This window comes from Triticum aestivum, chromosome 1D (genome assembly GCF_018294505.1).
Source record: "Triticum aestivum cultivar Chinese Spring chromosome 1D, IWGSC CS RefSeq v2.1, whole genome shotgun sequence".
Lineage (NCBI taxonomy): Eukaryota > Viridiplantae > Streptophyta > Magnoliopsida > Poales > Poaceae > Triticum > Triticum aestivum.
In genome coordinates this window covers 4176772-4200896 of record NC_057796.1, presented here as the reverse complement: position 1 = coordinate 4200896, position 24125 = coordinate 4176772, and the positions used below count along the sequence as shown (strand labels likewise).

Genomic DNA, 24125 nt, shown 5'->3' with positions numbered 1-24125 from the left:
ACATAAACCATAATAAAGAAAAAGGGAAGCAGAGGGCACTGCATGGTAAAAAGGCCACATCCAGCCCATGCAACTACGCCATGAAGCATAACTACAATTCATTTGTGCACTACAACTAGAACAGTGGAAACCAGTATTATTTGTGTGCCCCACTTCATTTTTGTTCTTCCTGGTTTGTAGTGCTGCATCTGCGAGACCATTCTTTTTTGCTTCCTAAAAATCCTTCAATCAAAGTGATTATTTCTCATGTTTCATTTTGTAAGGATTATATAGGCAACTAGGCTCCAGTGGAGACCAAAATTTTTATTAATTAATACCTGTGCATCATGTTGTTTGTCAAGCATATTAATGCTTTGTTGGGAAAAAAATCATCTCTTTCTATTTGTGTCATACTGCAGATGTAGTGATTGGTTGCCATCTAGCAAGAATGATATATCATTTGAAAGTTGTACTGAGCACGTTGCTGACGAAATACACCACCATAATTATATCAATCCACTGTTTGATGGATCCAGTTTAATTAATCGTTCAACTAAATGATGATTTCATACATTTCAACTGTTATTTGTGTGTGTACAAAAGCTAGTCTTGATGAATCTTTTGAATCCAGTGCATTTTCGCGGGTAACATTTATCTTCAGCTACTTTGTAAATGATCTCCGGTGGGTGCAGCGGTCGCAAGGCTTCTTCGATTTTGTTGATCCGCCATTGTCGGCATTTGTTCTTTTTTTTCACTTTCGTTTCTTTTGGGCATGACTGTGCTGCTTCCGCCTCAGCACCTATCGTTGGTTGTATTGGTATTGGTTGCTTCGTAATACGAAACGGGAAACCCTTTTTCGGAGTTTGTAAATGATCTGGCAGCTGCTGAATGTGTTGGTAGGTGTGGTGCTCTCATTGAATAGAGTGAGGGAGGTGGGCCATCTAATGGAGTGAGAGGTGAGCCATTCAATGTGTGGGTAGGTAGAGACATCTGCTGGCCTTTTATCTGACAGATGAACACCATTGTCACTGTCCTCCCTGTTGCATCATTAATTACAAAGATGATATTGTTTTTGTTCACTATTTTAGTAAGTGAGCTATCAACTTTTTAACCTTTGTGATAAACCTTTTCCCTACACCTTTCACTTTCTATATTTTCTTCACTATTACACATTTTTCTTCCTAAACAAAAGATATTTTCAATGGTCGTTGAGTAACTAGTCCGTGTGAGTCAGGATGGCACTTTTTACCATTTCACGCCCTTCTAAAAGTTCTATTCTAAATTATACTGTAGTTGCTTTAGTTGACTTGTTTTGTTAATTTTGTTTCACCACTATTTTAGCAAGTATTTTCAGTCCTAGCTAACTTGCCACTATCTGAAAATGGTATTTCTGTGAAGCTAAATAGAATGGAACATTATGCATGTGAATGCTAGACTATTTTCTTTTTATTGAAAAAACTTTCCTATTATTGGAGTTAAATGTGTGTGTGTGGTGGGGGGGGGGGGGGGGGGGGGTTGCAAGATTAATTGCATTCCACAGTGGAAGCAGCGTTTGGACTCCACGACAGTAGGCTGAATCGCAACAGTGGTGTCGCACAAGTTGTGCTGCAAGACTAGACCAAAGTCTTTCGTTTTCCCACAAGCTAGTACCCGGTGACTTTAACTCTCAAGCGCCAGTAGATAGTTCGGTGATGCATTTATATAACTCCTTCTGTACACAACCTAGTCAAATAATGGTGGCCTGCAAAAATGTCATAGGCCTCAGTCTTTCTCTTCCTCGCAAGCCAGAAGGCAACACTTCTTCCTCACATCATTCTCTTTTCCATTCTGCACTACACTAGCTTGTGTGTTCTCCTGTATTGTGTCGAGAGTGTTGTGCCACAGCCAGTTGAAGCTTTGGACGAGAAGCGCGCGGGGGGGAAGGGGGGCACATGCCCCCTGTCCACCCCATAATAGTGCGCCATTATCTATACCTAATATTAAAGGATGAAGACTTTCATAGTTCTCCATACATCATTTGTTTGTATCCGTTAATTTTATGTTACACAAAGATCGATAGACGAGATTTAAAAACAGGTAGATTTTTTATTTTAATAAAAAAACAATTCATCCATTTGCCGGTTTACATTAGACCGTCTTCCGTCATGCCCTGCCCGGCCACGCGCCCACCGAAAAAAATTCAAGCAGGACTCTAAGCCACGCAACGTGGTTAAATAGCACCGAGCCCTCACAGAGCTAAACAATGTTTCGTGGATACATCCAAAAAAACATGAGCCGGCGCATGCCTACCCGTTGGTCCGTCCCAACGACCCGATCCCATTGATGCCCGTCGGAGCACCTCTCGTCGCTCTCCACCGCCGGTGACGCCAACCTCCCCCAAGTCGCTGGTGTCTGCGCCGATAGCTCCACTCCCGACCAAACAGACGAGGCCAGCACGCCACCCCCGGCTCCTCTCATCCCCGATCCGGAGCACTAGCCTCTTCTCCTCCCTCAACCCACATCTGGCAGCAGCGCCAGGAGCTAGGCCAGCGGCAGCGATGCTGGTTGTTGTTTTGCTAATAGAGGAGAGATGGTTTGGCACTGCTGCATGCGGAGGGCTTCAAGATCGGATCCACCAGCGGTCGCCATCTCATCCAAGCGAAAGACTTCATGATCTGCATCAACACAAATCTTGTTGGAGCACACTGGCCGAACGACGGCGTCCAGGCGGCTGGGCGACTCATCATCATCAGCAACTCCGGCGCGTCTCCAGCTCCATAGCCACGCGCCTGCAGCGTCGTCATCAACCCATGCACCGATCTGAGCGGCGTGCAGCTGCGAAGGACACGCGTACGTCCGATCACGGGAGGGCGTTAGCTCCCGCGTAAATTTCCTTCGTGTACAAGTATGGACGAAAGCTACCGGCGTACACGAATCTCCGACAAGTGGCAACTCCGACGCGGGCGAGCGACTTGAGCCAACTTCGATCCAGACAACACCCCGCGAGCAACGGTTGGGCACGCGACCCTCAGCCATTCCACATGTGTGGCATCCAAGACACGTGAACACCAGCAGAATCCGGCAAGACGGGTCTCATCATCATGAAAGCACACGATCAACTACGCGCGCCACGCATGATACGTCTACATCTACGTAAGCTATAACATTGGAACACCAGCCGGTATGCTGACACCAAGTCAACTTCCGTGCAACCGAACGAGAGTAAATTGCTGAAAGCCATCACATTTGTGGCACGGATACTGCTAAGCCACCACTTTTGCCAAAAATTTCAAAAAACCACCACTTCCTCGGCAAGTGAGTAACAAAAAGCACTAAACGTGCTGTGAGCCGCGGCTAACTGAGAATCTGACTTATCGGGCCCACCTGTCGAAGCCGCCTGGCAAAGGGCAAACGGCAAAGCGGAAACGGCCGTTAGGACCCCGCTAGTTAAGCCCAGCGCGCGCACGTTAGGGCATTCCTCCCCAACCGCTCTCTTCTCTGCTCTGCTCCTTCCTTTCTCGTCGCCGCCGCCAGCGCCGTCGCGAGCAGCTTCGCACCGCTGACGGGAGGGGAGACATGGTTTCTTGGTCTGAGCCTTCCGACTCTTCCGACTCTTCCTCTGACGATGTGAGCCGGGTAAGATTCTGCTCATGTGCATCTAGGGTTAGGGTTAGGGAGAAAGGGGAATTTCTTCCCGATAGCAATTGACTTCATTTTCCCTCTGCTTAGGTACCTGCCAAAATGGAGTGCACGGAATGGAGCAGCATTGCTTTGAATCATCCTGCACGTTGTGAGCATCGTGCGCCCTGTGAGAAGTTTGTTGCCTTTGAATCGACTGACAGCGGTAGGAGGTTCCTGGGGTGTGGGAAAAAGGTGATTTTCTGACCAGTTCAATTAGTTCTTGAAGTGTTGAAGTGATTTTATGTAACATGTGAATTCATTACTAATAGAATTGGTCTGAAATATGTGAATCCACTGAAGTGCTCAGTTGACTAATACAATAAGTCTGAAATTAGGCAGTGATACAACAACAGTACAAAATCCATGAGTAGGCAGTGGAGTAGTTTTGTACAATAAGTCTGAAATTAGGCAGTTTCCAATTTCTTACAGGTTGTGGCCATTCTGTTTTTAAATCATTTTAGCTCTATATTTGCTATCCAGTAGTAGGCAATGTTGTACTAGAAACATGGATAATTAATGGATTGTTGTTTTTTATTTTTATCACTAATGTTTTTAGAAATTGGTTTAATTAAATTTCCTTTCTTCATACATTCATAGGATGTACCCAAGTGCAACTTTGTGGACTGGATTCCCAGAGTGGCCAGTCCAATTGAAGCAAGCTTTAAATACCATCTGGACTATGCATGAGGAGGAGTTGACCAATAGGTTGAGGCAGAATGTTCTTAATGCTGAAGAAGTAGTGAAGGTAATGGAAGAGAAGAGGAAGATGAAAAATGACCTGAGGTTTTTTAAAGTTGACTTTGCCAAAATGGTGGCTGACAAGGAGGATGCAATTACCCAGTTAGGCAATGCAAGGTTGGTTATTAGTGACCTGAAGGAACAGATTGAGAGAAAGAACTTGGCTGACAAATCAGACACTAACATTCATCAAGTGCTGAGGGCCAAAGCAGAGAAAGAGAGAGACCAAGAGAAGGAAGAGAAGGTGAAGCTTGTGCAGGAGATGGACAAGATCAAGCAGGAGAGGGCCACGTTGTTGGAGGAGAAGGAGAAGTGGAAGCAAGAGAAAAGGCACCTGGAGTCACTATAGGTGATCTGTTCAAAGAGAAGGGGGCCACCAAGGGGAAGATCAGGAAGATCAAAGAGATAGTTGATGAATGATTCAATGATTTTGTAGTTGTATCTGCTAGAGTACTCTATCTGCTATTTGTGTCACTAAAAGTGCAAGACATTTGTACTGAATTTAAGCTGGATTAATTTGTGTTGCTGGATAATGCTATTATTTTGTGTTGCTGGATAATGCTATTAATTTGTGTTGCTGGATTAATTTGTGTTACTGGATAGTGCTATTTCTGCCACATTTTTGTTGAACCTGTTGATGTTGATGTACTCCAGGTCTTCCATATTTCTGAGGTATTTTACCATCATCAGCAGGTGATGTAGATGTATAAGTAGAAGTACCAGTTATTGTTTAGGGAGTAGGTGGTTTTGGTTGTTTTTGTTTAGGGAGTAGGTTGTTTTGGTTGTCGTCGAGGGTTCGATGACCCCTAATCTAGGGTAAGGTAGTTTAGGTTGTCGTCGAGGGTTCGATGACCCCTAATCTAGGGTAAGGTAGTTTAGGTTGTCGTCAAGGGTTCGATGACCCCCAATCTAGGGTAGGGTAGTTTAGGTTGTCGTCGAAGGTTCAATGACCCCTATTCTAGGGTAGGGTAGTTTAGGATGTCGTCGAGGGTTCGATGACCCCTATTCTAGGGTAGGGTACTTTAGGTTGTCGTCGATTGTTCGATGACCCCTATTCTATGGTAGGGTAGTTTAGGTTGTCGTCGAGGGTTCGATGACCCCTATTCTATGGTAAGGTAGTTTAGGTTGTCGTCGATGGTTCGATGACCCCTATTCTAGGGTAGGGTACTTTAGGTTGTCGTCGATGGTTCGATGACCCCTATTCTAGGGTAGGGTACTTTAGGTTGTCGTCGATGGTTCGATGACCCCTATTCTAGGGTAGGGTACTTTAGGTTGTCGTCGAGGGTTCGATGACCCCTATTCTATGGTAGGGTAGTTTAGGTTGTTGTCGACGCTTCGATGACCCCTATTCTAGGGTAGGGTTGCACCCAAATGACCCAAACCATTTAGGCTTGACCAAAACCCACAATAATTCTGCTACAATAAGAACATGTAGGATTGACCCAAAACACACAAAAATTCTGCTACACTAACAGCATTTATGCACTCAAAACCAACAATAATTCTGCTACAATAACAACATTTAGGCTGCACTCAAAACCAACAATAATTCTACTACAATAACAGCATTTAGGCTTTACCAAAAACCCACAATAATTCTGCTAGATCAACATAACTCCACAACAGCATGAAGGCTTGATCACACATAACATAGGTTCACATAACATAAATACCACATAGGTTTTTAGGACTCAAATTGAAACATAGGTTCATAGGACTGAAATTACCACATAGGTTCAGAGGACTCAAATTACACAGGTTCACATGACCCCAATTCAAACACAGGTTCAAAGGACTCAAATCATCACACATCCAAGTTTCTCAAGACAGATACATGGTTTATAGCCCCAAAAGTTTCAAGCACTGGCAGATATCAAAGATCACACATTTCCACTTGCTGTGAAGTAGCTCTTCAGTCTTCCATATTTCTCAGGTTTCTTCCTTGAACCTGTTGCAGCATTTGATGCTCCACCAACTCTTCCACCTCTCACTGACCTCTGTTTTTTAGCAGCAGCAACAACAGTTGATGAAGATGTAGAAGTACCAGCAGCAGAAGAAGTCCCTTCTCCACATGCAGGCCTAGCTGCTGGCCTTGGTGCTGAGAAAGCAGCCCTTGTTGCCCTAGGAGCAGCAGTTGGTGCCCTAGGAGCAGCTCTTGGTGCCCTAGGAGCAGCTCTTGGTGCCATAGGAGCAGCAGTAGCATTAGGTGGAGTGTAGGATTCTGCCTTTTGCCTTCTCTTTTCCTGCAGTTTTTAGAACAAACAAATAATTAAAATCTACATAAGCAAAATCAGATACAATGATGAAAAAATATGTACCATGCTTCTATTTTTCCTCATCTGGAGATCAGGCCTCAAAGGTTGTCCACAATTAGTAAACCTGTGGCACATTAACCTACAGTTGCCACATCTGATTGTAGCCATTCTAGAGGTATCTTTTGGTTTAGGCACTTCAAACCTTCCCTTCTTCCTCTTTTCTTCTTTTCTTCCACTCTGGTCCTCTTTGTGGAATACAGGAGGCTCAATATCAGGTTTTCCTGACTTGACCCAAGCATCTTCTCTAGGAACTGGATACACTATTGGTTTGTATGCCTCCAAATACATTGCTTTCCTCAAGAAAGGACTTACAAAATCCTCAGGTTGCATCTTGGCCTTGTAAATTGCACTGCAACCATGGTTGCATGGCAAACCTGACATGTCCCACTTCCTGCATCCACAAGTGTGCTCCTCAAGGTTCACAGCATAGGTCTTTGGCCCACTGCTTACTTGCCACAGGTTAGGCCCTGCCCGAATTGCTTTGAAATCTCTTTGAAACTTCTTGCTCATCTCCAGCTGCTCTGCATATGTTGGAGCTATTTCCCATCTAGAAGTTGCTGCACTTTCTCTTTTTCCATCAAACCTGACTAGCAGCTTGTCTTTGATTCCATTAATCATTGTCACTATTGGTTTGTTTCTAACATCCAAGATATATTTATTGAAGACCTCACTTATGTTATTAACCACCAGGTCTGTTTTGCAATTTGTGTCCATTTCATGCCTAGCCCATGTGTGTACTGGAATACCAGATAACCACCTCCATGCATCCTCACACTCATTCTTCAAATTGGCCATGGCTACATCAAAACCATGCTTTGTGTAGGAATAGCTAGCACTGTCCATGCATTTTTTCAGATCTTCACCTCTAAATCCAGCTCTTTGAAAATTTGCATAAATGTGCCTTAAACAAAATCTTTGTGGGCAGTTTGGAAATACAGCATTGATAGCATTAAGCAGGCCCTGATTTCAACCAAAAAGAAAGTAACTAGGTTTCAATCTTAAGTTCAAACGATCACTAACTAATAAACAATCCACTAACTAGTAAACAATTAGAGCATACTTAAGGCACAAAAGAAAATATGTAGGTTTGAAAGAGAATATAGATCACTGACCTTCTGCCTATCTGACATGATGGTGTATTTGCCAAACTTTCCCTCTTATGTGCCTCCCAGAGCATACTTAAGTTGGGTGAGAAACCAGCTCCAACTGGGTGTGTCCTCCACTCCTACAATTCCAAAAGCAATGGGATACATGTTGTTGTTGGCATCCCTACCAGTAGCTGCTAGGATTTGTGCTCCAGTTGTAAGCTTTATGAAGCATCCATCCAAACCAATGAAAGGCCTACATCCATTTAGAAAACCCTCCCTAGGTGCATTGAGACAAAAGAAAAGACCATGGAATCTGGGACCTGGATGTGGGTTTTCATTTGTGCTTTTAGGAGTGACAGTTGTGACAATGCATCTAGATCCTGGATTGCATAATTTAATTGTTTCAATGTAATCAGACAACCTATGGTACTGCTTCTTATGATCTCCTAGGACAATTTCCTTTGCTACCTTTTTAGCTCTCCATGCCATCATCTTTGGAACTTCAATTCCAAATTTCCTCTTTGCCTTGTCCACCAATGCTGGCACAGTTGTGTTTGGGTCTGATCTAATTGTCTCTAAGATAGTGCTTTCTAGCCACTTTGAGCTCACTTTACTATGTTTGTCACTAGTTGGGCAAGTATGTTCTGCTCTGAACTTCTTTACACAAAATGTTTGCTCATTCTTGATCTGAGAAGCAACAATATAAAAAGGACATCCTTTGTCCTTGTGGTCACACCAAGCAATGACCCTGTCTTTGCAGTTCCTGTGATATCTGAAAGACCTCAGCTGCTTGATGTGAAAGTTAAGTAGAGCACTCCTAAATTGGTACACATCTTTGAAACATAGCTTCAAACAAAATTGCTGCTCTGGATTGAGTCTGCTTTCATCATACCATTTTCTTGGCTTTGCCTTCTCTGCTCTTGTTTTCCTTCCTGAGGGAATAATAAAAGACATAGGCTCATTGCCATCATCATCCTCTGAGTCCAAAAAACCAAGATTTTCATCCTCATCACCTGAGGGAAACCAGTCAGGCTCAATTGGATCATTGGCTGATGAGTGTGTTCTTGCTGTTGGCTCCACTCTCTTTCCAATCTTAAGCACAGGCTGCTGCAGTACTCCATCTTCATTCAAATGTTCTTCTTGAGCTTAATTTGGAGCTTGTTCAGTGTGCTCTTCCTCTTCCTGCTCCTCAGGAACATCATAGATGTCCTCTGGTTCTGTGTCACCCTCAAAGTGCAGTGCTGCCTTCTTCATATCTGCTACAGTTGACTGCAGGTCTGCACTATCTTCATTAGAGCTATTTTCCTCCTCACTTTCTGAATCCAGATCCATGTCATCCATGTCTGCATAATTGGCCCTGTCAGGAGGTGGCATAGTTTGGATGGGCTGGTAATTTACACTCTGTTGTGTGGCCAGGAACAAATATTCATCTGTGCCTCTGCATGAACTTGAACCAACATAATCACCAAATTCCTTATGGGCCACACCATCTTCACTGACTGCAAACACTATACCAGGATCACTGCTATATTCTTCATCAGATATCTGAATTGGTTCTGCTGCCTTTCTCTTTCCCTTCTTTGCTGGAGACAAAACAATAGCATGCTGCCTCTTGCCCTTAGTAACTGACAATGTGATCCTCCTGATGTCCTGGTATTGCCTAAGCATTTCATCCACCTTAATCTGGCTGTCAAGCAGTTTAAAACCATCCAATCCTATTCCACCACAGCTCATGTAATATAGGCAGTCTGAAAAACTATACCCATTGTCAAGCAACACATTCATAAGATTGTAATATCTTATGTCTTTCTTAAAGAACTTTGTCCTGATGTATTTAATCCCTTCAAAATCAATATGCACGTCCCACTGCTCATAGCTCGACCTACAATACCAATTAAAATGTACAAGTTACTATAACTTAAATTTGAACAACACATAGTACAACTGGAATGTAATCCTAACAGTGTAATTACCTAAATTTGTACAACACAAGTACACTGCAATCCTAACAATGTAAATATGCACAAAAATTATAGAGCAAAATAGTTGTAGGTTCTAATCTGTGCTCAAACCCTAGTCAGGACTAAATTCAGAGGCAATACAAAACCCTAGATCGACCTAAACCTCAAGAACGAAAATTCAGACGAAGAAGGAGCTTGAGATAGAGGCCGTACGTGTCGTCGCCGGTGTTAGTAGGGACGACTGCTGCATCAGACGGCGACCGCGCCGCAGCGGAAGCCTTGCCTGCACGGCAAGAAGATGGCGGCTCTTCCTCATCGGGTTGGTCTCCCGCGCCTTCAGCTTGAATGGATGTGGATCCAAATGGAGCAGCAGGCGGCGCCGCCGCTCCCGCAGCCGCCGCACCCGCCCTCTGCCCGTGCCACGGCGATAGCGGGCTGTCCTCTGAGGAGGACGACTCATAGTCGACCCCAAGCAGGTCCCGCCCGCGACTCCGTCTGGATCTGGAGCCGCCGTCGTCACCACCCTCGACATCGCCGGAGGGAGTAGTTGCCATGGTTGCGTGCGGAGCAGAGAAGAGAGGGAGGGGAATGAGAGCACCAGGTCCGGCGCGCTGGGCTTAACTAGCGGGGTCCTAACGGCCGTTTCCGCTTTGTCGTTTGCCCTTTGCCACGTGGCTCCGACAGGTGGGCCCGATAAGTCAGATTCTCAGTTAGCCGCGGCTCACAGCACGTTTAGTGCTTTTTGTTACTCACTAGCCGAGGAAGTGGTGGTTTTTTGAAATTTTTGGCAAAAGTGGTGGTTTAGCAGTATCCGTGCCACAAATGTGGTGGCTTTCAGCAATTTACTCCACCGAACGACTGCGCCGAGTGATTTACGTCAAACCACCGATTTCTGCACCAACACTGAGCTCCGCACCAACACCACACCATGACGTTCTGTATGATTGCATCACGCCCAAGAGAAAAGAAATCATTGGCCACGTCTTCGAAGCGACTCCGACATGCACCATCCACACACCAGCTGATGTGGAAAGAGATGCAATTCGTCAACGATTTTTAGTATGGCACGACATCGCCACTTCGTCGCCGCAACGGATGTCTCCAAGCAACATCAGAGTCGGCACGTCGTTGCAAGGCCATCATCGCCGCCATGGTGCCCGCCGGAGAGCCAACCATGTGGACCTCCATCCGGGGCCGCCACCCCGGCATCCATGTCCAGGACTCCACCAATCGCCCACATCACGATGCACCTGCCATGGAAGGAATAGAAAATGGGGACACCTTTTGTTCATAGCCCGTCATCAGCCACGAAGTCTGGATGGACGCTTCCACAGTAGGAGGCATCCACGCCTGGGTCTCCAGCTGTTCCCAGTGGACGGGGGAGACCCTACTCCATGACTACCGACGGCCCTCGCCGAGCACGCTCGCACAACGCCATGACTGTGGCCCTTGACGCCAATCTGCCAAACAATGTAACGGAGTCCCGACCACCACCAATGACCACCGCACCCGCGACGAGCACGAGCACCTCCCGGATCGAGCCCAGACAAACCTACCCGGAGATGCAACTCCGACTCACCTCGGGTCCCAACCAGATCCGCCCAAGCACAATTATCTTATACTATTTTTAAAGGTGGGAAACCACACACCTACCCCTAAATACATATCACAACTGTATCTGTTTGATCATTTAGCTGTATTATTATTGTTTGGTTGATCGAAACAGTCATTTTCTCCATCGGCAGACTTCGTACTTGGACCTTTGTTAAAAGACGGTGTAAGGGCAAGTTTTGGGGATATAAATTGACCACAATAGCTGCAAGCAGGAAATCAAAGTACAAAAACTACTTCATTCACCAACGCTTGAACTGGAATTGCTAATTAGAAAATTTGCATTTCATGTGTCACTTAGCCATTTAGCTAAATTATGTTCCTTGGCCACTGAGTTGGATAATTATCATAGTTTCAATTTTTGACTCACAACATGAAAGGAGTTCCATAATGTTTTTTCTGGTCCATACATTGAATGGTCAGTAATTTATTTTTGGCAAATATTAGGTTTTTGATGGTGCATGCATAAGAAAGTAGATACGAAGAAATATTTTATGAGCAGTTCATTGCCTTTTGATTGTAACAATAAAGTAGGTTTAAGTTCGTATTTGCATGACAAGAGATTCAATGGTGGAACAAGGTCCCTAGGATTGATTTGGTAAAAAAGTTAATTTCATTCTTGTGTTTTTTCTACGTACCAATACATGAATTGCGCATGTATTAATTATGCTTTAACAGAATGAGGATTAAACTAAATGAAGTTTTTGGTTAAGTTGTTTTTGAACACAACATAGCCACATACGCTAATGCATAGGTATATATACTCACCCCTATGAATGCAAGCATGCACACCCTACCCCTGTGAGCAGCTTCGAGAGACTGAGTCGGCACATCATTCTGAAATTGACGAAGTCATCACAGACGCTTTTGTAGTCGACGGAAATGCTTAAGAAGAATTTTGATAGCATCATATTATCCATGCATACGTCATGTGTTCTCCCATGGCAATAAATACCGGTCCATAGGCTAGAGACATGAAATGAATCTTTTTTCTCCCGTTGCAACACACGGGCATATTTTCTAGTGTTCTACAAATCAAAAAACCAATGTGGTGATCCGCATGACCATGCCTAGGACAAAATGTCTTCTTCCACCCATCCAAAATGCAAGGAGGACAAAGTGGACCGTTCCAAACGCCATATATGCCCTTGCATTGTGACGTGGTGATAGTAACGCCTCCTCCTGTTCTGCATCTCCTCGGCCATCTGAATGGCCCAGGAGCGCTGCCTGCTCATGAAGGGGGTGATCATATTCACCGACCCCTACATCGTCCGCTTCTCCAACATGGACTTCCCGCACGACCCACTCAACAACGAGTGGAACTGTCAATTACAACTACAACTAGTTATTGTGTCCCTTTCCATTCTCCACATTTACAACTACAAATAATTCATAATACGCAAGGTTAAAGCTTCAACTCAGTTGGGAAGTTTACTTCACTCTCAGTTGAGTGTTTATGCACATTAATTTTTGTATTGGAAATATGTTCTTATCTTATCCACTTGGTTCCGTTGTCATCACTTCTCACTTTCTCAGCCAACTTTGGAGTGTTGAGTAATTGTTGGCGTAATTAACTGTTGCTCTAATCTCATATTTCCTTTAAAAGGGAACGAAGGAGTTGGTTTAAATGACAGTTCAACTCATCCTCATCTGTTTTCTCTTGTTTTTATTGAAGAAGAGAACCCATCCCCATCCGTAGAGCAGGCCGCGGGTGAGGGACGAGAGCGGCCCAAATTCCCAACCCAAATCACGGGCCCAGCTTTGCCGACTCTGCTGCATCTCTCCCCTTTCTCTCCTCGCCGAGCGGAGACGAGGACGCCCCGCCCGCCGGACCACCGACGGCGCAAGCCACCGCCACCTCCAAGGAAGGCCGTACTCTTCGTGCTGCGGCTACTCGCCGGCGCAGCGAGTCTCCCGAGTCCCACCACCGCGGATCGCCGGCCATCCGTCCATGGCAGCGTCGTCCACCACCGGCGTCAGCAGGACCAGCACGGCGGCGGGCAACAACGTCAGCACCGAGTTCGGCCTCGCTCCCCAAACCTCCCATCCCGCCTGCCGCCACCACCACGGCCGCTCAAGGTACTCCTCACTCCTTCCCCTTCCGTTCCTTCCTGGCCCCAAATCTCCACTCTGACCTCCATTTTCCTGCAGATTCCGAACAAATTAGCTAGGTGAAATGGAGCGGTTTGGCCGGACAATGCTGTGGCACAAGTGTAGGAGGAGGAGGAGGTGAACTAGATAGCGGCTGGATAATTTGTGATGTGCTTTTGTAGGTTCCTTTAATGGACCGTTTTCTCAAACTGGAAAGTATGTACCTGCACCTCACTCCATATCAAGATCCTGCAACAGGACGAGATGAAGGGATGCTTGAATATATCCCTTCCAGTATGCTTGCACACGTAACTTCATATTGAGGATCATGGTCGACAGCAGTCAGTGCTGGGTTTTCAAATGACTTGTTATTTTTTTTCCATTGGACAAAGGTATTATCGAGAGTTGTGCCAGTTACTCTGTCGTTACATATATTGTGGGTGTTGGAAACAGGTTGGTGTTTGCCTTCTGAATTTAAGTACCTGTAGGACTTAGGAACTAACAACGCGTTTGGTTGGCGATTTTTGCGCCGTCTTCCGATTACACCGGCTCCTGATTACATTACCGGTGTTTGTTTAGGTCGGGCCGGTTCCAGATCCCCTGTAATCAGAAACAGTTCTTCGCAAAGCCAAAAACGGCCCATATGGACTGGTATGGAAAAACACCGCTCCTCTCGTAACGCCGCACGTTCTGATTTTTTTCCCCACCACGAGCACCCCGCAACCGCCAGCAGCGCCGCAGATCTTCCTTCGCCTCCGTGGACAACACCGCCCGCGATCTTCCGAGCAGCAGCACCGCGATCTTCCGTCGCCGCCATTGGCAGCAGCTCCGGCGCTCTTCCCGGCCGTGAGCAGCAGCGCCGCAATCTTCAGTCGCCACCATTGGCAGCAGCGTCGGTTTCCTTTCGCCGCCGTGAGGAGCAGCGCCGGCGATATTCCCCGCCGTGTGCACCAGCGCCAAAGATCCCGCCGCCATCATCGGCAACAGCGTGGCTGATTTCTCTCCGCCGTCTGAGCAGCTGGCACCCTCTTTTCTCGTTGCAACCCAACCCTCTGCTGGCGGCTGTAGGCCACCGTTTCCTCTTCCCTTGCTCGAACCAAACACATCGTGCATTCGCTTAGTTCCTGATCTAATACAGCATATTCTGATTACAACACTGAATATGTTACCTGTGTCCCAACCAAACGCGTCGTAACCTTTTATGCTTGGAGAAAAATATAAGTGTTTCTTGCAGTTCCCTGTAAATTTAGCAATCTTCAGCTGTCAATCTCGTAGTGCCGTATCTCTGAGACTCTGTTTGCTTCAGAGGAAATTGAATTTATTTGTTCGCCCCACTTCATTTTTGTTCTTCCTGATTAAAGCTCAGCAATCAAACAGGTTATTTCTCGTGTTTTATTATGTAAGAGTTATATAGCGCCTCTAGGCCTTCATTAAGACCTTCCACATCATGTTTGTTAAGCATGTTAGTGCTCTGCTCTTCCTCTTCGCATCATCCTGCAAATTTAGTGGTTGGTTGCCATCTAGCAGGAATGCTATATCTTTGAAAGTTGTATTGAGCACATTTTTTACAAAATACACCACCCTATTCCCTAATCAATATTTTTCAGGGTGTAAGGATGCCTTTTTATATTCACTCCACTGTTCAATTTATCCAGTTTAGTTAATTGTGCAATTAAATGATGCTTTCATGCATTTCAATTGATATTTGTCTGCGCTCAAAAGCTAGTTGATTTTTTTGAATCCATGCATTTTCTCTGATAATATTTATCTTGATAAAGCTTGTAAATGATCTGGCTTGTTCTTATGTTTAGGATAATGTGCAGGAAACTAAATAAGCAGTTGAATTGATCAGAAAGTGGGAAACAATTGATGTGGCTGATGCCCTACAACTTCTCTCACAAGATTCTGAAAGCGAGGAAGCTATCTAGCACCTCTATGTGTGCTTATTTTTTTCTTAGATGTCTATGTGAGAGGAGATTTTTAGATTTTAATGAATTTGTTCGCGCAAAAAAGAGATATAGCTGGGTTTATAGAGTTTTTCGTTCTTCACCCTTGTGAATTACTCCCTCCGTCCCATAATATAAGATCGTTTTGCAAGAGCTTGCAAAACGATCTTTGCAAGAGCTTGCAAAACGATCTTATATTATGGGACGGAGGGAGTAGTCTTCAATAATTATGTAACTGTAAAAATGTATGACATTGAGAAAGGCAGGTGTCCTTTTGTCAAGTCTGTATATTCAGTTTGCGCCATCTGTTACGAATGCTCATCTCACTTTAATGCTCCAATTTAAATCTTATTTATTTACTTGGTGTCTTGGCCTATTTCATGGCTGAGGTTAGCATGATAGGCAAACTATCAACCAGTTTGAGGACTTTCTGGTAGATGGTGGCATTGGCCCTCTGATTCACCAGATGGCCCGTGGCCTAGCAGAATTATGGAAGGGAGGGAGTAACAAAACTGCCACTGAAGACGGTGAGAGAGCGTGGGGTGGGGGTGGCAGCTTGGCTGGAAGCGTCTAGCTTCTTATCTGGCACATGAATGCCAATTGTACTTGTCATCGAAATGGATAAAAGGGGATGTATATATTACTCCCTCCGTCCGGAAATACTTGTCATCGAAATGGATAAAAGGGGATGTATCTACGTATTTTAGTTCTAGACTAGATACATCTCTTTCTATCCATTTTCATGACAAGTATTTTCAGACGGAGGGAGTATTATTTAAACTTGTGAGCTTCCTTTATGCTTACTTTAAAAATCTTCTGATGCACTGGTACTAGTAGGTGTTCTTCCCAAACAAGGTTTTCTTAAGGTCTTGTTGCTTACTTAAAATTAATCTAGACTGCTTGCCCCAGGATGACACATTTTAGCATCTTACACCCTTCTAAGTATTTTATTCTAACTTGTATTTTTTTTTCTGCACAGGTCCATGTTTATACTGTAACCATACTTGCAAGGGCTGATGATGAATAATTGCAGGCTTCTTCGTCGAAAGTTCAGGCACACTTTCTTGTAAACCGTGGTATGCTTTATCTTTTTTGTGTGTGTTGGAGTAAAATGTGGGTCAGTGGGAGCAGTGTTTGGCATCCGTGACGGACATAAAGCTGAATGATAGTACAAGTGGTGTTCCAAAGTCTTTGCCCTCTTTCACACGAGCACTAAATTGTACTACCACATGAAGTTTCGCCTCGCATGCATTGCTGCACTTTTAACTTTTCTGTATCCAGTTTATGGTCTAGTATGCAGGATGTCAGAAATGCTCGTGGTAACTTTGATTAGGTAAAAGTTGTTGCATCATTAACTCGCTCACTGTTTACTGTTCTTCAGTACTAGAAAAACAAGGAACATATATATAGATTAACTTGTCTTAGTTGCTTTAGTTGATTTATTTTGGTATTTTTGTTTCAGCCAATTCCGATTCGTTCACCGTTAGCAGCAGCACTTATCCTCGTGCCCTGAGAGTCATCTATATTCAAGATTGCCTTAAAATCCATCCTGCCTCGAATGGAAGAAGACCTCTGCCAAGATCAGTTGGTAGTTATTCTAGTTCCTTTTTACATGTCATGAAAATCATTTTGGCTTTTGTTCTAGTCCTGGCACACTGGATGTGTTGCCATCTCTAGTAATGGGTCTGAGCTAGTGGTTACAGTGTAATATTCCTGTGAAGCCAGCCAGCCAGACTGCATTTTTAGTCCTTGCTAAATAAAGTGAAACACTATGCATCAACAGAAATGCTGTACTCATTTGTTTTGTTTTAAAGGTTGCCTGCTGTCTGTTGGGGTTAAACGTGGGTGGGGCCGAAAGATACTTATGGTCGTCTCAGTGGGAGCAGTATTTGGCACCCAATCACCCACTCCACTTGTGTTGGCAGCATTAGGCTGAATGAGATGATGTGATGTGCCAACACCAGAGTCACATGCATCACTGCACTTCCACTTTCCTGTGAGTAGGGTCCTTCTGTACCCATTTTCCAATTAAAAAGATTCTGCATATAATCTCAATCATCAGACCTAATTGTATGTGTCGAACAGATTAAAATCCTACATCTAATCCTAAATCTATATTCGAGAGTGCCTTAAATCCATTGGGTGTTACAATTAAGATTACAGATGGGGGAGCATACAAGATGACTTTCAGAAAGGGAGATAACCTCCGGCAAGATCAATCCGTAAATTTTCTAGCTAGCCTGTTTACTTTTACTGCAAATCATTTTGGCTTTTATTCTAGTCTAGTGATTGCAATACTGCTAATATTCCTGCGAAGCCAGCTAGTCGTATCCTAAGTATTTGCTAATTTGCCACTGTCTGCTTAAGCATGGGCTCGGTCGATTATGATTTGGTTATGTTGGGAATGCAGTGGCCACTGGGTGGGGTTCAAAGACTCGTTGCATCAGGGGTCTTGCATTGCATGATTGTGTCAATGTTTAGCTTCACTAGTGTAGGCAGCAGTAGGCTCTTACACAATGATGTGATTTGACAGGGCGCATTAATAAGTGGTGTTGCATCTGCAGCATGCCAGCACCACTAAATTTGTACCACATGCATTACTGCACTTCAAGCTTTTCAACAGTTCCTTAAATCTAATGCGCCTTGCATTTAAGATGACTAATGGGAGAGCATCCAAGATAATTTTTAAAAAAGATAGATGATCTATTGGTAATTATTCAAGTATGATTTACATTTAATGAAAACCATTTGGAATTTCTTCCAGTCCGTATGTATGTATGTATCGCCACACGTACTGGCTCTTACATATTATTTTTTTGATCCAGTCATATTTTTAGAGACTCCTCTTTTTTTGTTTTGAAAATTGCCTGCTATTGTGGGTCGTCTCAGTAGAGCAGTGTTTGGCACCCATGATACACATGCAGCAGTGTGCGTCAGCTTTGCAGCACAAGTGGTGCTGCATATAATCCATGGCCTCTTGCTAACATGTAAAGTTGGGCTGGAGGGAAATAAAGTAAAGTGCTACAATCCCATGACCCCATATCCATCTATCAGCATCCTTTTTTTCCCAAAGAAAAATTCCTTCCAGATCTCCTCCAAAGTTCCCCATTAGGACTCCCGAATCCCTATTCCCACTCATTCACAAGCTTCAAGATCTCCCAACTCCCAGTCATCGGAGTAGAGCCTGCCTACAGCCCCACCCATGCACCGGCACGGCGCTAGCCACCACAACTTCACCCGAGTTGCTGCCTGCTTCCACGACTCGTCGCCGGCGCCGACAAGGTTCTGAATCTGCTGCTGCTGCTGCTACCGCCGTTACAATGCTTGAGCTGGCGTCGACGTGCCTGTGAGGACCACATCTCCCTCGCCGCTGCTGCGTTGCTTGTCCTGGGTGCTGATCAGGGGCAAGCTCGTGAAGGTAACTATGGCTGCAAGATTGTATTTTGACTTGTAATTTGTTCAAGAACATATCCCAAACTCTACTTATACACGTCTTGCTCACACCATTCTCTTCTTCATTAATTTCTGCAGTGCACCTGTGTTGGAGGAGTTTCTTCCAAGAGTTCCAATGGCGGAGCTAGTGGTCACCATGGCACTCCGGCCACTGGTTGCCATGCTCAGGGACAAGGCGTCCAGCTATCTCCTCGACCAGTACAATGTGATGGAGGGAATGGAGGAGCAGCACAGGACTCTGAAACGCAGACTTCCTATCATCCTGGACGTCATCACCGATGCCGAGGAGCAGGCGACGGCCAACAGAGAAGGGGCGAAAGCCTGGCTCCAGGAGCTCAAGAGAGTAGCCTATGAGGCAAATGAAGTCTTCGATGAATTCAAATACGAAGCACTTCGCCGTGAAGCCAGGAAGAATGGACACTACAAAAAGCTTGGATTTGATGTGATAAAACTCTTCCCTACTCACAACCGTGTTGTGTTCCGTCACAGAATGGGTAGCAAGCTTTGCAGGATTCTGGAGGATATCAATGTCCTCATTGCAGAGATGCATGACTTTGGGTTGAGGCAGACATTCTTGGTGTCCAATCAGTTAGGGCAGACTCCGGTGTCCAAGGAGTGGAGGCAGACAGATTATGTCATCATCGACCCACAAGAAATTGCCAGAAGATCCAGACACGAAGATAAGAATAATATCATCGACATACTACTTGGTCAAGCTAGCAATGGAGATCTCGCAGTAGTTCCCATTGTTGGAATGGGGGGCCTTGGAAAGACCACATTAGCGCAACTCATATACAATGAACCTGAAATTCAGAAGCATTTTCCATTGCAGCTCTGGGTCTGCATCTCTGATACCTTTGATGTGAATTCAGTGGCTAAGAGTATAGTTGAAGCATCCCCCAAGAAAAATGATGATACAGACAAACCAGCACTGGATAGACTTCAAAAACTGGTCAGCGGGCAGAGGTATCTCCTTGTATTGGATGATGTCTGGAACAGAGAGGTCCACAAGTGGGAAAGGCTGAAGGTCTGTCTTCAGCATGGTGGCATGGGTAGTGCAGTGTTGACAACAACCCGTGATAAACAAGTTGCTGAAATTATGGGCGCAGATAGAACCTACAATCTTAATGTTTTGAAGGATAACTTCATAAAGGAAATTATTGTGGCTAAAGCATTCAGTTCAGAGAATGAAAAGCCTCCCGAGCTACTCGAGATGGTTGGTGAGATTGCAAAGAGATGCCGTGGCTCTCCTCTAGCTGCAACTGCACTGGGATCTGTACTTCGTACCAAGACCAGCGTGGAAGAATGGAAGGCTTTATTATCTAGAAGCAGTATTTGCACTGAGGAAACTGGAATTTTGCCAATACTCAAGCTTAGCTACAACGATTTGCCCGCACACATGAAGCAGTGCTTTGCTTTCTGTGCCATATTTCCCAAGGATTACAAGATTAATGTGGAGAAGCTTATCCAACTATGGATCGCAAATGCCTTTATACCAGAACAGGAGGAAGATAGTCTTGAAACCGTTGGAAAACATATTTTCAGTGAGCTAGCATCGAGGTCATTCTTTCTGGACATAGAGGAATTTAAGGGTGACATGGAAAATCAGCAGTATTGTTTCAGAACTACATGCAAAATTCATGATCTTATGCATGATATTGCAATGTCTGTTATGGGAAAGGAATGTGTCGTTGCAATTAAGGAGCCCCAAATTGAGTGGCTTTCGGATACTGCTCGGCATTTGTTCTTGTCATGTGATGAAACAGAAGGTATTTTGAATGATTCTTTGGAGAAAAAGTCCCCTGCCATTCAAACACTGATATGCGATAGTCCTATTCAAAGCTCATTGAAGCATCTATCAAAATATAGCTCTTTGCATGCCTTGAAGCTCTGTCTGAGAACTGAATCATTTCTACTCAAACCAAAGTATCTGCATCACCTGAGGTACCTTGATCTCTCAGAAAGTTATATCGAAGCACTTCCTGAGGATATAAGTATTCTATATAACCTGCAAGTGTTGGACGTTTCCAACTGCCGTTCTCTTGAACGACTTCCAAGGCAAATGAAGTATATGACTTCCCTCTGCCACCTCTACACTCATGGATGTTCGAAGTTGAAGAGCATGCCTCCAGGACTTGAAAATCTCACTAAGCTGCAGACACTCACAGTTTTTGTAGCAGGAGTTCCTGGCCCTGATTGCGCTGATGTTGGAGAGCTGCATGGTCTAAACATTGGTGGTCAGCTAGAACTATGCCAGGTAGAGAATGTTGAAAAAGCAGATGCAAAAGTGGCAAACCTTGGTGGTCAGCTAGAGCTACGCCGAGTAGAGAATGTTAAAAAAGCAGAGGCAAAAGTGGCGAATCTTGGAAACAAGAAGGATCTCCATAAACTGACATTAAGATGGACTGAGGTTGGCGACAGCAAGGTGCTCGACAAGTTCGAACCTCATGGTGGGCTGCAGGTTCTAAAGATATATTCCTATGGAGGAGAGTGCATGGGTATGCTGCAAAACATGGTTGAGATCCATCTTTTTGATTGTGAAAGATTGCAAATTTTGTTTAGATGCAGTGCAATCTTCACTTTTCCAAAACTGAAGGTGCTTATACTAGAACATTTGTTGGGTTTTGAGAGATGGTGGCAAATAGATGAGAGGCAAGAAGAACAGACTATATTTCCTGTGCTTGAGAAGTTGTTAATTAGGAATTGTGGAAAGTTGGTAGCATTACCCGAAGCACGATTGCTGCAAGGACCTTGTGGTGAAGGTGGTTATACATTGGTATGCTCAGCGTTTCCTGCCCTAAAGGTACTGAAAATGAAAGAGTTGGAGAGCTTTCGGAGATGGGATGCAGTCGAAGAAACTCAAGGAGAACAGATATTGTTTCCTCGGCTTGAGAAACTATCGGTTAAGGATTGTCCACAACTGATAGATTTACCTGAAGCACCATTGCTTCAAGAACCATGTAGTGAAGGTGGTTATAGCTTGGTACGTTCAGCCTTTCCTGCCTTAAAGGTGCTCAAAATGAAATGCTTGGGGAGCTTTCAGAGATGGGATGCAGTTGAAGGGACATTGTTTCCTGAGCTTGAGAAACTGTCAGTCCAGAAATGCCCAAAACTGGTAGCATTGCCCAAAGCACCAAAACTCAGTTTATTCGAAATTGAAGATGGGAAGCAAGAGATCTTCCACTGTGTAGACAGGTATTTGTCTTCATTGACCAAGCTGACACTGAAGCTAGAACACACAGAAACAACATCAGAGTCTGAATGCACTTCAATTGTACTGGTCGACAGCAAAGAGAAATGGAACCAGAAATCCCCACTTACAGTTATGGAGTTAGGACGCTGCAACTCATTCTTTGGAGCGGGTGCACTAGAGCCGTGGGACTATTTTGTACATCTTGGAGAGCTGGTAATTAACAGATGCGATGTGCTCGTCCACTGGCCAGAGAAAGTGTTCCAAAGCTTGGTATCCTTGAAGAGGTTACAGATTAGTGACTGCAAAAATCTGACTGGATATGCAGAAGCTCTTCTTGAGCCGTCAGCATCCAGAAGGAGTCGACACCTGCCAGGTCTGGAGTCCTTTAATTTATATGGTTGTGTAAATTTAGTAGAGATGTTCAACGTCCCGACATCTCTCAAGAAAATGGATATTGATCAGTGCATTAAGCTTGAGTCCATATTCAGCAAGCAGCATGGCATGGCAGAGTTAGTCCAAGGATCTTCTAGCAGTGAGGCAGTCATGCCTGCAGCTGTATCAGAGTTGTCATCTTCACCCATGAATCACTTTTGTCCATGCCTAGAATATCTGACTTTAGTTGGATGTGGAAGCTTACAAGCGGTTCTGAACCTTCCTCCGTCTTTAAAGTACATTCGTATTGCTAGCTGTAGTAGTATTCAAGTCCTATCATGCCAGCTGGGTGGGCTCCAGAAACCAGAAGTCACTACCTCCATAAGCAGAAGTCCTATCATGCCACAGCCACCAGCAGCAGCAACACCAACTGCAAGAGAGCATTTACTTCCTCCCCATCTCGAATCTCTAGTAATAGTGGACTGTGCTGGCATGTTGGGTGGGACTCTCCGTCTACCTGCACCCCTCAAGGGACCGCAGATTATGGGAAACAGTGGGCTGACATCGCTGGAGTGTCTGTCGGGAGAGCACCCCCCATCGCTGGATGTCCTTCTTCTTGAAAGATGCAGTACCCTGGCATCCCTGCCGAATGAGCCGCAAGTATACAGGTCTCTCGTGTATCTTCAAATTAGAGGCTGCCCTGCTATAAAGAAGCTCCCTAGATGCCTGCAGCAGCAACTGGGCAGCATCAGCCGCAAACGACTAGATGCCTGCTATGAAGGTATGCTTGCAGCACGTCCTTCTATCTTTGCCACATTTAACAAACAGATGCAGTCATCCATCCCATTAAATATACCACGCCAGCATGTGTGTACATACTTGCAGCGGTATAAATTTCCATGTTACATTATTTTGTGCGTTTCTGTTCTGATGATGTCATTTGTGATATGTGCAGTAACAGCATTTAAACCGAAGACATGGAGTGAAATACCAAGGCTGGTTCGAGAGCGGAGGCAGGCCACTCGAGAAGCCAAGAAACTCCGGCAGTCCATGCAGGAGTAAACAAGGCAGAAAGGGCATGGATTTTGATTGCTCTGAACAATGTACAAGATTATGTCGTGACTGTGATCAAAGCCTCTACCTAGTTGAGATATTTGTTATGTGAATCAAACGAATTTCCCCGGTTCAGTAGAAATTAGGATAATATACTCACATGTGTGTCTGTGAGCTATCTATGTATCTATCTGTTTTTGCTTTGCTCAGTTAACTGACAAGACACTGGCCTTTAATGTGTTCAATAAACTTTTTCAACTGTGGCTTTATCTGTGGATTTTCTTGGGTGATAGGCCTGATCCCTGATTTTCTTGTATTGCTTCTACAACTGAACTGTGCCGCAGTCGCTCTCGGTCGAGAACTATCGGTGCCTGCGGTGTAGGGCGACTACTGCTTGGCGTCGAGTCGAGCATCTCTGAATCAACACCCTAGGGCGAGACCATCTGATCTTGATCTGGTTTGCTGCTGCCTGCTGGCCCTTTGGGTGTGTACAACATTCCTGTCATGTAGCCTAGTGTTGTAGTATCTGAATAGCTTGAACAATACAATCTTTTGTCCACCAAAAGACTGGGTAGTAGACCAAGATGATTTTTTTATCCCAACATTTATGCCTAACAACATATACAAGGTTCCATAATTTTTTATCAACCACTCAGACATGGATT

At 44.7% G+C, this 24125-nt stretch overlaps 1 protein-coding gene and 1 long non-coding RNA gene across 2 annotated transcripts; both read left to right on the top strand.

Annotated features, from left to right (window-relative positions):
* The first annotated feature begins 13049 nt into the window (after positions 1-13049).
* LOC123179803 (uncharacterized) lies at positions 13050-13912 on the top strand. The gene is made up of 2 exons (XR_006490593.1): positions 13050-13431; positions 13504-13912. It is a non-coding gene; the product is annotated as an uncharacterized lncRNA (long non-coding RNA).
* Positions 13913-18350: 4438 nt separating this feature from the next.
* On the top strand, positions 18351-23729 carry LOC123179801 (putative disease resistance protein RGA1). Its single transcript, XM_044591692.1, has 3 exons — positions 18351-18807; positions 18921-23188; positions 23363-23729. The coding sequence occupies exons 2-3, from the start codon at positions 18958-18960 to the stop codon at positions 23467-23469; spliced, it is 4338 nt and encodes a 1445-aa protein (XP_044447627.1). The 5' UTR covers positions 18351-18807; positions 18921-18957; the 3' UTR covers positions 23470-23729.
* The last annotated feature ends 396 nt before the right edge of the window (positions 23730-24125 follow it).

Bases quoted from the DNA above. Each gene is read 5' to 3' on its own strand.
- LOC123179801 (XM_044591692.1), top strand. From the start codon at position 18,958: ATGGCGGAGCTAGTGGTCACCATGGCACTCCGGCCACTGGTTGCCATG. The intron at 23,189-23,362 runs GTATGCTTGCAG...TGATATGTGCAG, and splicing joins ACTAGATGCCTGCTATGAAG to TAACAGCATTTAAACCGAAG.